The sequence below is a fragment of the Eptesicus fuscus genome, chromosome 20 (genome assembly GCF_027574615.1).
Source record: "Eptesicus fuscus isolate TK198812 chromosome 20, DD_ASM_mEF_20220401, whole genome shotgun sequence".
NCBI classification, from domain to species: Eukaryota; Metazoa; Chordata; class Mammalia; order Chiroptera; family Vespertilionidae; genus Eptesicus; species Eptesicus fuscus.
Genome location: NC_072492.1, coordinates 12,466,631 through 12,478,275, shown reverse-complemented (window position 1 = coordinate 12,478,275; position 11,645 = coordinate 12,466,631). Strand labels below are relative to the sequence as shown.

The 11,645-nt window shown below is 54.1% G+C and overlaps 2 protein-coding genes across 5 annotated transcripts; one reads left to right on the top strand and one right to left on the bottom strand.

Moving 5' to 3' along the window:
* The first annotated feature begins 16 nt into the window (after positions 1 to 16).
* Positions 17 to 4,229, top strand: SPAG7 (sperm associated antigen 7). Its single transcript, XM_028133061.2, has 7 exons — positions 17 to 165; positions 2,632 to 2,699; positions 2,926 to 3,014; positions 3,170 to 3,254; positions 3,366 to 3,455; positions 3,548 to 3,704; positions 3,796 to 4,229. The coding sequence occupies exons 1-7, from the start codon at positions 81 to 83 to the stop codon at positions 3,903 to 3,905; spliced, it is 684 nt and encodes a 227-aa protein (XP_027988862.1). The 5' UTR covers positions 17 to 80; the 3' UTR covers positions 3,906 to 4,229.
* A 743-nt stretch (positions 4,230 to 4,972) lies between these two features.
* On the bottom strand, positions 4,973 to 11,291 carry ENO3 (enolase 3). 4 transcript variants are annotated; one of them, XM_054709452.1, is made up of 12 exons: positions 10,849 to 11,291; positions 9,582 to 9,683; positions 9,219 to 9,314; positions 8,984 to 9,042; positions 8,754 to 8,823; positions 8,361 to 8,494; positions 6,912 to 7,134; positions 6,607 to 6,804; positions 6,197 to 6,398; positions 5,431 to 5,539; positions 5,210 to 5,268; positions 4,973 to 5,123 (listed from the first exon to the last, which is right to left on the bottom strand). In XM_054709452.1, exons 1-12 carry the CDS (start codon positions 10,862 to 10,864, stop codon positions 5,054 to 5,056), a joined length of 1,338 nt encoding a protein of 445 aa, XP_054565427.1. In that variant the 5' UTR covers positions 10,865 to 11,291; the 3' UTR covers positions 4,973 to 5,053. The 4 variants fall into 4 exon arrangements, with proteins under 4 accessions (XP_054565427.1, XP_054565428.1, XP_054565429.1 ...); XM_054709453.1 differs by lacking the exon at positions 10,849 to 11,291 and adding an exon at positions 10,278 to 10,354; XM_054709454.1 differs by lacking the exon at positions 10,849 to 11,291 and adding an exon at positions 10,278 to 10,346 and having other exon boundaries at positions 9,582 to 9,676.
* Between the last annotated feature and the right edge of the window lie 354 nt (positions 11,292 to 11,645).

Here is an 11,645-nt window from a genome sequence, read left to right as displayed (position 1 = left end):
CACCTCCGACGTGTTTCCGGCCTTAAAGGCATTTCGTCCTTCCCTTTAAGACGCACCGCCCCGTCTCTGTCACTCCCAAGATGGCGGACCTACTGGGCTCCATCCTGAGCTCCATGGAAAAGCCACCCAGCCTCAGTGACCAGGAGACTCGGCGCAGGGCCCGAGGTGAGGATCCCAAATTCACATCTGCTTTTCCTCATTCGGGTCTCAGGACCGCATTCTTCCTCCTCTAGACGGTGCCGCCTCTTCAACCTTGAAAAACCCCTCAAAGGCCCCTTCATAGGCCCCCCAGAGTCCCTACAAGGGCTGCTGACCCGCCCGCTGTTCGTAGCGGACGATGATTGGCTACCCGAAGCCTAGTGCCAGCTTCCTGCCTCTTTTCTGGTGTCGCAGTCCTTGTTTTCCATTCGCCAACAGGCCCGCTTGTCCGCTGCTGGCGTGCTCTGATTGGTAGGTTGCCTCCGACCCCACCCAACTCGGTGCTCCTTGGCCCGCCTTCGGGTCGCAGGAGGGCGTGTTCGGTCACTCAGCCCCTCCCAACTCTGGGCCGGAGTGTCCCACGACCCATTCCCATTCTGATTGGGTCCAGGACACGCCCATCCGCAATCCTTTCACCTCTATTGGCCATCTTAAAGGTCTGCCTATTAAAGACCTTCCTCTGGCCCGCCCACCCACCTCAAGCACCTCCAATTGGTTGATGGGTCCTTTCGCTGCCCTATGCCCCTCCTACTTGATTTAACCTCTTTCCAACCCTTCCCATCTGTAGCCTTACTTTCCCCAGTTCTCCGAGAGGGTCGTGATGTTGATTGCAGAGAAGAAAATGCCTCCGCCGGGTCCGATTGGCTGTAGGCTCCCCACTTGTGTTCTCTGAGTAACTTCCCTGCAGGCGGGCTCAAGAGTTCGCCTGCCAGCGTAGGGCGCGGTCGGCCCGGCGGTGCAGCCTTCCCCTGGGTTGCTCGTGCTGCGGCGTGTGAAGGAGTCCGACAGAATGTGCCTTGGGAAGGACCCCAGCCCCCAACCCTGCAGGCCCTGAGACCACAGACTAGCCCCGGCCCGGCCCCCGGCTTCCCACCCACGCGAGGGGCCAGGGCAGGCTGGATGCCTTCAGTGAGCTCAAGTGCTGCTTAATATCGAAATATCTGTTATTTACTGAACGGTTGCTAGGAGCCAGGGGTACCCTCAGAAGCCCACAGTCTGAAACATGGATGAAATGCACGTTGATTAAATGATCACATAGAAGTTTAATAAACAACTTGATAAGTACTCTGAAAGAAAGATAGTTATGAGAGCGACTACCTAGGGGTCTTTAACCTAGTCTATGGTGACCTGAGATCTGAAGTGAAGGATAGATAATCCAGTAAGTGAGAGGGGGAGCAAAGTGTTACAGGCAGATGTGTATTTGAAAGCCCTGAGGAAGGAGGGAACAATGGGAACTGGCAGTTGGAATTAGTTCATGCTCACCATGACTACCTAGGTGCAGCAGCAGCAGTTGACAGACTGGGAAGGCAAAGTTGAGAGTTTAGTCACTTGCCTGAGGTCGCCAGGTTACTAAGTGGCAGGGTTTTAAATCCAGGTGTGGCTTTTAAGCCTATGACCTGAACGATCATCATATGCCATCTCAGATAGAGAGAGAACTCAAACCAGTTATCGAACACTCAGTGGCCACTGATGGTCAGAGCCCTTGACGTCAAAGAGATGAGCGCTCCTAAGCTGTCAGGGCCACAGAGAATGACTGGATAGGAGGTGAACAGGGTCCCTGCCTCCTAGGAGCTTATAGGATGGTAGGGGAGACAAACAGTTACATTCTGTTGGTTCTCAGCTCATGCTGTAGTGGATGTCTGAGCCGAATGTGTGTGGGCCCCAGAGGAAGAAGTGAGTAACCCTGACTCATGGCGAATCTCAAAGTTTGCAAGAGGAGGAAAAGCATTTCAAGCAGAAGGAACAACATGTGCAAAGGCATGGAGTGATTAGGAAAATGGGAAGAGGTCAGTGCAGCCAGAGCTATTTGGATCCTGTGGAAGAAATGGGCCTTACGGATATAAAGGATTTGAAATGACAGAAGAGAGGAGAGGGGACATTAAGATGGAAGGATGGGAAGTTCCTCTACAACTGACTTTGAACACCTACACCCTCAAAGGAGAACGGTGTCAGATTAGTCATTTCAGCTTCATCTTGTCTGTAGAAGTGAGAAGTTGCGGGGGTGGGGGGAGGGGTTACAAAATATAGGTAGGAAGTTAAATAATTTCCCCTTTCCTATGTAGACAATGAGATGATAAACTCTAAGGCCAGGGCTTAGTCTGGTCTCCTTACCTCCGAGGGTGCCTTATAGTTCTTTGTATATTGTGGGTAGTAAATGTTTGTTAATTGGTTTCCCCTGTGAGATTGGGAAGTGAGGTTAAGCTGGTTCCAATCTTTGCTACTCCTCCTAAACTGATCTCTTGAAGGGCAAAGCTGTGTCTTAAAATCTTGGTGCTCCAGGGCCTAGTACAGTGCCAGGTTTAAATATCAATGAATGCTTGGTGAATGAACAGCCTGATACCTCCCAGTGGACACCAGACCTCCTTTGAAACCTTACAACCCTCCCCACCCATGCTTCTGCCCTGGCCTCATGCTGCCATTTCTCACCCCCAGAGCAGGCTGCCCGCCTGAAGAAACTACAGGAGCAAGACAAACAACAGAAAGTGGAGTTTCGTAAAAGGGTGAGAACAACTGGAGAGATCAAGGCAGCCTCAGGAAGGATTTCCAATGAGTTAGAATTAGAACTCAGTGATTTTGAAAATGCCTCAGGAGAGGTGAAGCCTGGAAGCCGATGGCATGGAGGCTGGGTTAGGTGTGGGGAGGCAAAGGCCCGTTGGCCCAGCTAGGAAGAGGGATATTGGGGCAGAGCCATCATCTCATATGTTCTCCCCGTTTCCCTCTCCCAAGATGGAGAAAGAGGTATCCGATTTCATCCAAGACAGTGGGCAGATCAAGAAAAAGTTTCAGCCGATGAACAAGATAGAGAGAAGCATACTGTGAGTGTCTTGGGCTGGGGGAGGCAGGAAAGGGTGGCCAGGATGGCATGGAAGGTCCAGTGTGGAAATCCTGGCTGTACCAGTTACTGTTACCTTGGGTAGGCCCCCTCATGGCTCTACATACTCTTTCCTCTCTGTCCGCCCTCCCTTCCCAGACACGATGTGGTGGAAGTGGCTGGCCTGACATCCTTCTCCTTCGGAGAAGATGATGAATGTCGCTATGTCATGATCTTCAAAAAGGTAAAAGGCCTGAGTTCCCCACTCTCTCCGTCAGCCTGTGCCCCTCTGGGGAAGAGAAATGAGATGAAACATGTATATGGAGCCTTGAGCCCATCATCCCTTCTTCCCCAGGAGTTTGCACCCTCAGATGAAGAGCTGGACTCCTACCGTCGTGGAGAGGAGTGGGACCCCCAGAAGGCTGAGGAGAAACGGAAGCTGAAGGTGAGTTGTGCCTGGCAGTCCCTGGAGCCCACCACCTGGGAGGCGCTGGGGTCAGACCCCTGAGCACCAGTGCCCCACTTCTGCACCCCTAGGAGCTGGCCCAGCGGCAGGAGGAGGAGGCAGCTCAGCAGGGACCTGTGGTAGTGAGCCCCACCAGTGACTACAAGGACAAGTACAGCCACCTCATCGGCAAGGGGGCAGCCAAGGATGCAGCCCATATGCTACAGGCCAACAAGACCTATGGCTGTGGTGAGGCCACAGTGGGGGCTGGGGAGGGCAGGGGTGGGAAGGCTAAGGCACAGGGATCCTAGGCCCTCCCCACCCTTTCCTCTGCCCCTAGTGCCCGTGGCCAACAAGAGGGACACACGCTCCATTGAAGAGGCCATGAATGAGATCCGAGCCAAGAAGCGTCTGCGGCAGAGTGGGGAAGAGTTGCCACCTACCTCCTAGGCACCCCAGCTCTCTGGGGCAGGGCAGGGAGGGACAGGCTGCTGCTATTAAAACCCATTCTGGAGCCCCACCTCTGAACCACCTGCTAACAGCCATCACTTAGGCTGGAGGAAGCAGGTGTTTGATTTGTCACTGTTAGAGTTTGGATATGTATGTGGTGTGTGTGTGTGTGTGTGTGTGTGTGTGTGTGTGTGTATGTGTGTGTGTGCGCGCGCGTGTGAATGCACAGGTGGGTATTTAATCTGTATTATTCTGTTCTCCTTGAAACTTTCTTCCCCATGGGGCTGGGGTTACTTTACATTCAATAAACACTGTTTGAACCAATGTCTTGGTTTGTTTAAACAGAACAAGAGGTGGGTCCTGGAGAGGAAGAGAAGTGATTTTAGCTTGAGCAGGATAAAACTGTTTGTGTAAGCCAAAGATAGCCAAATATTGGCCCTTTCATAAGAGAGCGTATTTTAAGAGCACAACTGCTAGGGCCAGATGGCCTAGTTTTGGATCCTGGCTGTACCAGTTACTGTTACCTTGGGTAGGGTATTTGACTTTTTTGTGCCTCAGTTTCCTCACCCATAAAATGGGGATAATAATGGTAACTATCTGATAGGACTGTTTCAAAGATTACACAAGTCAATATGTGTCAGATATTGAGAGCAGTTGCAGATCTTTGATCTCCATAGAAGTGGTAGCTGCTCTGGTTTTCACGTCATCCTCACAAAGCACCTGACTTACACCACACGCTGCAGGCTGTCCTCCAACTTACTGGCAGATCTGATCCAGCTTCCCCTTCTGGTGATGTCAGGCCCCGGTCCCCCCTTCTCCTGGTTCTAGTTCCATGTTCTGTCAGCGCTTCCAGCTTCATTTCACATGTGGCCCCTGCTTCCCCCGGCCTCCTTCACAATGTGAACTTCGTTGTTCTAGATCCAGACCAACTTCCTCAATGACTAGTCCCTCACGCCCTCTTTGTCACAGCAGGTGATACATCTATTCTCCCTTTCCTGCCCCATCTCCTGTCTTTTCCAGTCCAGAGACAAGCATTCCCCCCTCCCACAAAGGAGCACGCCACTGTGTCGGCTGGCACCAGTGTTTATTTCGGGGAGAAGGGCTTGAAGGCCTCCATCTAGCCTGTGGGTCCTGGGGCCCCCAGCTTCTCACTTGGCCTTTGGGTTGCGGAACTTGCGTCCAGCAAAGATAGCCTTGTCCCCGAGTGCCTCCTCAATCCTAGAAGGTAGACCAAGTCAGAGCTGCATCCTTCTAACCCAACAGCCCTCAGCTTCCCACACCCAGGCCCACTGTACCCTCTGTACCTCATGAGCTGGTTGTATTTGGCCAGACGCTCTGAGCGGCAGGGGGCACCAGTCTTGATCTGAGGAGGGAAGAGGGATTCCCAAGGGTTGCATGAGGCTAGAGAGGAGGGATTGGGCCTGGCCCTGAGGAAGTAGCCTGTGGTGCCATTCAACTCAGGGGCAAGATGCCAGAGGTCCCAAAAAAAATTTATTCTAACATGACAGAGGGGAGCCATGAGTACCTGTCCTGTGCAGAGCCCCACCACGAGGTCGGCAATGAATGTGTCTTCGGTCTCCCCGGAGCGGTGGCTCACCATCACTCCCCAGCCATTAGACTGAGCCAGTTTGCATCTGGGTAGAGAGGAAACTCCATAAGGCCTTACGGGACCTCCTCAGTGAGAACGCCAGGGCTGGATGGGGCTTTTCTGTTTTGGGGAGTGGGCACTTTGCAGGGAGGGTAATGACTAAAGTTATTTGGAAACTAGGAGAGAAGGGAAGATTCCTAATCTTGAACTTGGGTTCCTGAGATGCTGGTAGGAAGAAGGGCAGAATCTTGGAGAAAAGAACAGTATGGGGTGGAGGTGAGGATAGCAGGTCACAATGGTAAAGCTTTTGGGGCCAGGCTAAGACTTAGTTAAAGCCTTGCCCAGCTGGTGTGGCTCCGTGGTTGAGTGTTGACCTATGAACCAGGAGGTCATGGTTCAATTCCCAGAAGGGGCACATGCCCAGGTTGCGGGCTTGATCCCCAATGGGGACGTGCAGAAGGCAGCTGATCAATGATTCTCTCTCATCACTGATGTTTCTATCTCTTCCTCTCCCTCTCTGAAATCAATTTAAAAAAATGTATTTTTAAAAGTAGGTCAAAGCCTTGAGGTCAGTCAAGAGAGTGGGGTGGGTCAGGAGCCAGGGGAAAGTAGACTTGGAGTTTGAGGGCAGGACTGCAGCTGGAGGTGGCAGAACTGGGGTGGAGGGAGGCTATGGTGCACCCCAGGGCCAGGAGGCACTCACGCCTGGATAGATTCTGTCACCGAGCCAATCTGGTTGACCTTCAGAAGCAAGCAGTTGCAAGCCTTCTTCTCCACGGCCTGGGCAATCCTCTTGGGATTGGTGACGGTGAGGTCATCTCCTACAATCTGTATGTCCACCCCCGAGAGGAACGCGGTCCAAGTGGCCCAGTCATCCTGGTCAAAGGGGTCTTCAATGGAGACCACTGGCGGGAGATGAGCAGAGTCAGGTTAAAGGTCTGGGCTTCATGAAGGGGGTGACAGGTCAGAAGAATTCGTATGGAGATTGTAATGGTGCTAAGGATTGAAGGACTGAATTGGTGGCAATGGAGGCTCTGACGTCAGTGTGTTGGGCAGTTGCCAGTACTCAGGCAGGTGCACTGGAACACCTGGCGGGGGGGGGGGGGGTCTCACCAGGATAGTTCTTAATGAAGCTCTTGTACAGCTCCCCCAGCTTCTCTCCAGTGATGTGCCGTGCGGGATCGTCGGGTGACTTGAAGTCAAGATCGTACTTCCCATTGCGATAGAACTCAGATGCTGCCACATCCATACCAATCACCACCTTGTCTGGGTAGCCAGCTGCCTGGATGGCGGTCTTCAGCAGCTCCAGGGCTGGGAGAAGGACAAGAGAAGACCTGAGGCTCCAGGGCACCCTGTCTCCACAGCCCCCTCCTCTGTGAAGACCCAGGGGTTCTGCCCTACAGAGTGCTCACACTGACCCTCATTGTTCTCCAGGATGTTGGGTGCAAAGCCGCCCTCATCACCCACATTGGTGGCGTCCTTCCCATACTTGGCCTTGATGACCCCCTTGAGGTGGTGGTAGACCTCCGCACCAATGCGCATGGCTTCCTTGAAGGAGCTGGCTCCCACAGGCAGAATCATAAACTCCTGCATGGCCAGCTTGTTTCCAGCATGGGAGCCCCCATTGATCACATTGAAGGCCTGAGGGGAGGAGTGGGTGTTCAGACCTGGGCCAGGGTATGAAGGATCACGAAGAGCTGGGGAGGAGGGGTCGAGGTGGAATCTTGGCTTCCCGACTTACTAGCTGAGTGACCTAGGGTGAGTAATTTTACTCCTCAGAGCCTCTTTCCTCATTTCTCTCATGGGAATACCACCTGCTTCCCTGCAGGATCTTATGCTGAAAATTAGAGAAATTGAATGTAAAGCTCCTAGCATGTGCCTGTACACAACAGTAACTGATATGGCACTTAGTACAGGCCAGACACTGCTCTAGGGCAGTGGTCGGCAAACTCATTAGTCAACAGAGCCAAATATCAACAGTACAACGATTGAAATTTCTTTTGAGAGCCTAAATTTTTTAAACTTAAACTTCTTCTAATGCCACTTCTTCAAAATAGACTCACCCAGGCCGTGGTATGTTGTGGAAGAGCCACACCCAAGGGGCCAAAGAGCCACATGTGGCTGGCAAGCCGCAGTTTGCCGACCACGGCTCTAGGTGATTCACATATATTCTATTAGCTCATTTCATTCTCTAAACAACCCTATGAACTAGGTACTATTATTATCCCCCACTCTGCAAATGAGAAAACGGAGGCATAGAGAAGTTAAATAACTTGCCTAAGATCACACAGCTAACACACAGGCAAAGCCCGGATTCGAACCCAGCAGCTTATCTCCACAGCTCATGTTCTTATACCATCTGCCTAGTAAGTATCAATAAAAAATTGCAACTTTTTACTTTACCACCTCTTTTTAAAAAAAATAGCTTTTATGCTATGAAGTTGTTCATAGTTCAGGCTTTGTCTATAACATTTTTATTGACATTAAATTCAAACGGTTTCCATAAAGAGGAAATCTGAGCTTACAAGGATTAAAGAAGATACAAAGAAATGCCAAGATCCTTGCCATAAAGAAGTTCTCTATCTGATTTGGGGGTTGGGGTAGAAAGCAAAATAAGAAGCTGCAGTTATTGAGCCTCGAACTGGAATGTGAAGGAACTGGGTTTCGTGAAGGAGAAGAAGCAGAGAGGCTTAAGGGAAGGTTTGGACTGTGGGAGAGAGGGGGGCTGGACTGAGCAGGAGAGGTTCCATCTCAGAAACTGTTTCTTTGGAGCTGGGTCTGGAAGGTGCACTTCCCAGGGGCTGCTGAAACACTTTTGCTGGATGAGGCCTCTGTCACTCTGGGATCCGGGGGGCATCTGCACTCACAGGCACCGGGAGGACCAGGTCCGGGTTCCCAGCAAGATCTGCGATGTGCCGGTAGAGCGGGACCCCCTTCTCAGCTGCTCCAGCCTTGCACACAGCCAGGGACACTCCCAGGATGGCATTGGCTCCAAACTTGGCTGGAGGAAGCAAGCACAAAGAAAGGGTGAGAGCTTCCCCCCCAGTGTTTGGGGTCATCTCCTCAAAGGGGAATGTGTCAGCTTCACAACTGTGTCCACAGCCATCAGGAAATGCCTGAGGAATGAATAAAAGTCCACCCAGCTATGATGTGCCCCCAAATGTGGGACACAATAATAATCCTACCAGACATTAGCCCCATGGTCTCTCCCCCTCTATCCCACATCCCTTCCCTTCACCTATCCTTAGCCCTTCACTCACATTTATTCTCAGTCCCATCCAGCTCAATCATAAATTTGTCAATTTTTTCTTGATCCACAACGCTTAGTTTCTGGAAGAGCAGGTTTGAGGAGGGGAGAGCAGAAGTCAGATTTCTAAAGAGCCACGGCATGTGCAGAAGGAAGAAGTGCAGGTATTTGGAGAGACGAACCATTGGCCCCTCCCAGGCATGGGGTGGTGGGGGGTAGGAGGAATAAGCTCTTCCCACTTGCCTTTTCCAGCAGAGCAGGACCCAGAGTCTTGTTGATGTGTTCCACAGCCTTCAAGACGCCTAGAGGCCAGGGGAGGGGGTTCAAATCTCTGATTCCATCAGGTCTCTTCCCGTGAACCCCAGCTCCTCAAGAACTTTGGGTTCCAGTCCTTTACTCCAAGCAGGTATTGGGGGTGGGGGGGTCCACGTCCTGAAACCACCCCTCACAGGCTCTTTCAGTGTTGGTCTTTCCTCACCTTTGCCCAGGTAGCGAGATTTGTCTCCATCTCTTAGCTCCAGAGCTTCATAGATACCTGTGGAAGCTCCGCTGGGCACAGCTGCTCGGAATCGGCCTGGGGTGAGAGGAAATGCAAGATCACAGAGAGTCCCATCCACCCCCAAAGGCCAAGGTCTCCTCTCTGAGCCTAGGATGGAGGCATGCAGACAGCAGACAGACTAGGGCTTCTCCCAGCAGGGGAGCCATGCTGGAAGAGGAAGGCCTGGGAAGAGCTCTGTGGAAGGGGATCTCAGAGAAAGGTGAGGATGTGGACAGTTGGGGGCTAAAGACCAGATGGGGTCAGGGTCTTCCAAGGCAAACCAGTTCAATGGGCCTGTGTTACCTTTGGCTGTGTACAGGTCCACCTCCACAGTGGGGTTGCCCCTGGAGTCCAGGATTTCCCGGGCCAGGATTTTCTGCATGGCCATGGCTGCAGGACTAGAGGCTGAGTGAGTGTGGACAGTTGATCCCTTTAGGAACCCCAAATCCTGTGCCCTTTAAGAGTCTTCCCCACCCCAAGAAGGCAGGTGCTGGAGCTAAAAATATCCCACAAAAAGGTCACAGACCAAAGAGGCAGGAACAGCCCCCTCCCCCACTCAGAACAGCTCCTATTCCACCCTCCACCCGTCCTAAGAATCCAGGGGCCTCTCCTTTACAACTCCAGCGATTCTGATTCCACCATGCCCTGAACCCCTTTACCGCAAAGTCAATCAATCTGTTCTCCATGGCTTCCTAGCCATCATATCTTCTGTCATTATTCTGTGTTTTTCCCCCTGCTCTTCAGTCTTCAGATCCTCAGGGGGGCCCACATTCTCCGCCTGGCTGTATCTCTAACTACCCTTCTCTGTATCTCTGCCTGCCTCTCTTCACAGCCTCATTTCCCTATCCATGGGTACCCATCCTGCTTGCTCCAACTCCTCCAGTCTTTTGTAAGTACCCCGAGTCCCAGGAGGGGAAAAAAAGCTGACATTTCCTTCAAGCCAGCACCGCCCTCACCCTTTACCACTTCCACCCCCTGGGGCTGAAAGATTCACCAGACCTGAATGTCTTGGCTGGGGGCTGGGGGTGAGTGAGCTCCGAGTCTAGGTGGCAGCTGGGACAGTGGCAGCTCACCCCCTCTCAGGCTGGGCATTTATCCCCAGCCACCCTGTCCCCCAGCCAGCCCCGCCTCTCTCCCTCTCTATCCTCCCCCTCCACACGCGGCGGACAGCCAAGTGCCCACTACAGCCTAAAGCCCCCTTCCCAAAGGTCAATAACTACCCCTCCTTTCTCTCTGTCCCCCTAAAAAATGTCCCTGCTTTTAATTCTGCCCCTGGGAAGGAGCTTCAGAAGGGGGGCCGAGGGGTCTTTCCCCTCCCCGGGATTATATTCCCCTTTTGCAAAGGTTAAAGAGGAACTAGTGCCATTTAGGAAAGGCCAGGAGTAACCTGAGCCCTGCAGGGCTGGGGAGGGGGCCTGGGAGAGGGGCTGCTGGATTGACATCCACACATGCCGAGCTCACATGGCAGGCAGGGGTTGCCTCTGCCCTCGGTGGGGGAAGGAACCGGGGTTCTGGGCAAGCTCTGAAGTCTCAAACTGAAACCCCCATTCAGAAGGCGAGAGGGTCTCACCTCTTAGGGCCCTCATCGCGGCCTCTCCCCGCAAGCAAGGAAGGAGGGGGAGCGGGAGGGGAGACGAATTTAGACTGGCCCTGGGAGAGGGCGCGCTGCCTCCCGACGGCGCTGGGACTGCGCTTATCGCCCAGCGGAGAGGCTGTCAGTCGGGAGCCCTTTCCCCATCGCCTGCGGGCGTTTCAGGACGCGGTCCCAGCCCGTCCGTGTGGAGTCCGGAGTGACAATGAATGAACGGGAGGGGGTGGCCTTTGGAGAGTGCCCGAACGCCCGGGGCCGCTCTGGCGGTCCTCTAGCGGCCTTGTGGGAAGTGGGTCTCGGCACAGGCATTCCCCGCCTGGTCGGCGCGGGCGGGAGGCGGGAGTGCGGGGTCGGCCCAGAGTTTTGCCGCAGCCGCCCCGGAGAGGGAGGCGCGCCAAGGCTCGGGCCGGCCGGCCGGCGGGCGAGGGCCACGGAGCGCCTCGGCCCCCCGCGCCGACGCGGAGGCCCCTCCCGCCGCGCCAGAGCGGCCCGCGCCGGTGACTCACTCCCGCGGGCCTGTCCTCAGCTCCCCTCCCCGCACGGCCTGCTCCGCGCGGCCCGCCTCCCAGCCCCCAGCCCAGAACCCCTTCCCCTGCCTCGCCCCTCCCCCCTTATCTCCGGCCGCTCCCTCTCGGGATTTTTCCACCCCGGGGTAGGGGGTGCGGCAGGCCAGAGGTCAGGAGATGGCGGGCGGGGAGCGCCGCCACGTGCCCGAGGGCGGCCCCGCCTCGGCGGGCCAGTGACTCAGCCCCGGCGGCTGTCTAGGAACCCGAGCT

Excerpts from the sequence above, each read along its gene's own strand:
- SPAG7 (XM_028133061.2), top strand. The coding sequence starts at position 81 with ATGGCGGACCTACTGGGCTCCATCCTGAGCTCCATGGAAAAGCCACCC. Across the intron at positions 166-2,631 it reads GACTCGGCGCAGGGCCCGAG|AGCAGGCTGCCCGCCTGAAG; the intron begins GTGAGGATCCCA and ends TCTCACCCCCAG. Across the intron at positions 3,255-3,365 it reads ATGTCATGATCTTCAAAAAG|GAGTTTGCACCCTCAGATGA; the intron begins GTAAAAGGCCTG and ends CTTCTTCCCCAG.
- ENO3 (XM_054709452.1), bottom strand. Across the intron at positions 9,315-9,581 it reads GGACCTGTACACAGCCAAAG|GCCGATTCCGAGCAGCTGTG; the intron begins GTAACACAGGCC and ends CTCTCACCCCAG. Across the intron at positions 7,135-8,360 it reads ACCTGGTCCTCCCGGTGCCT|GCCTTCAATGTGATCAATGG; the intron begins GTGAGTGCAGAT and ends TCCTCCCCTCAG.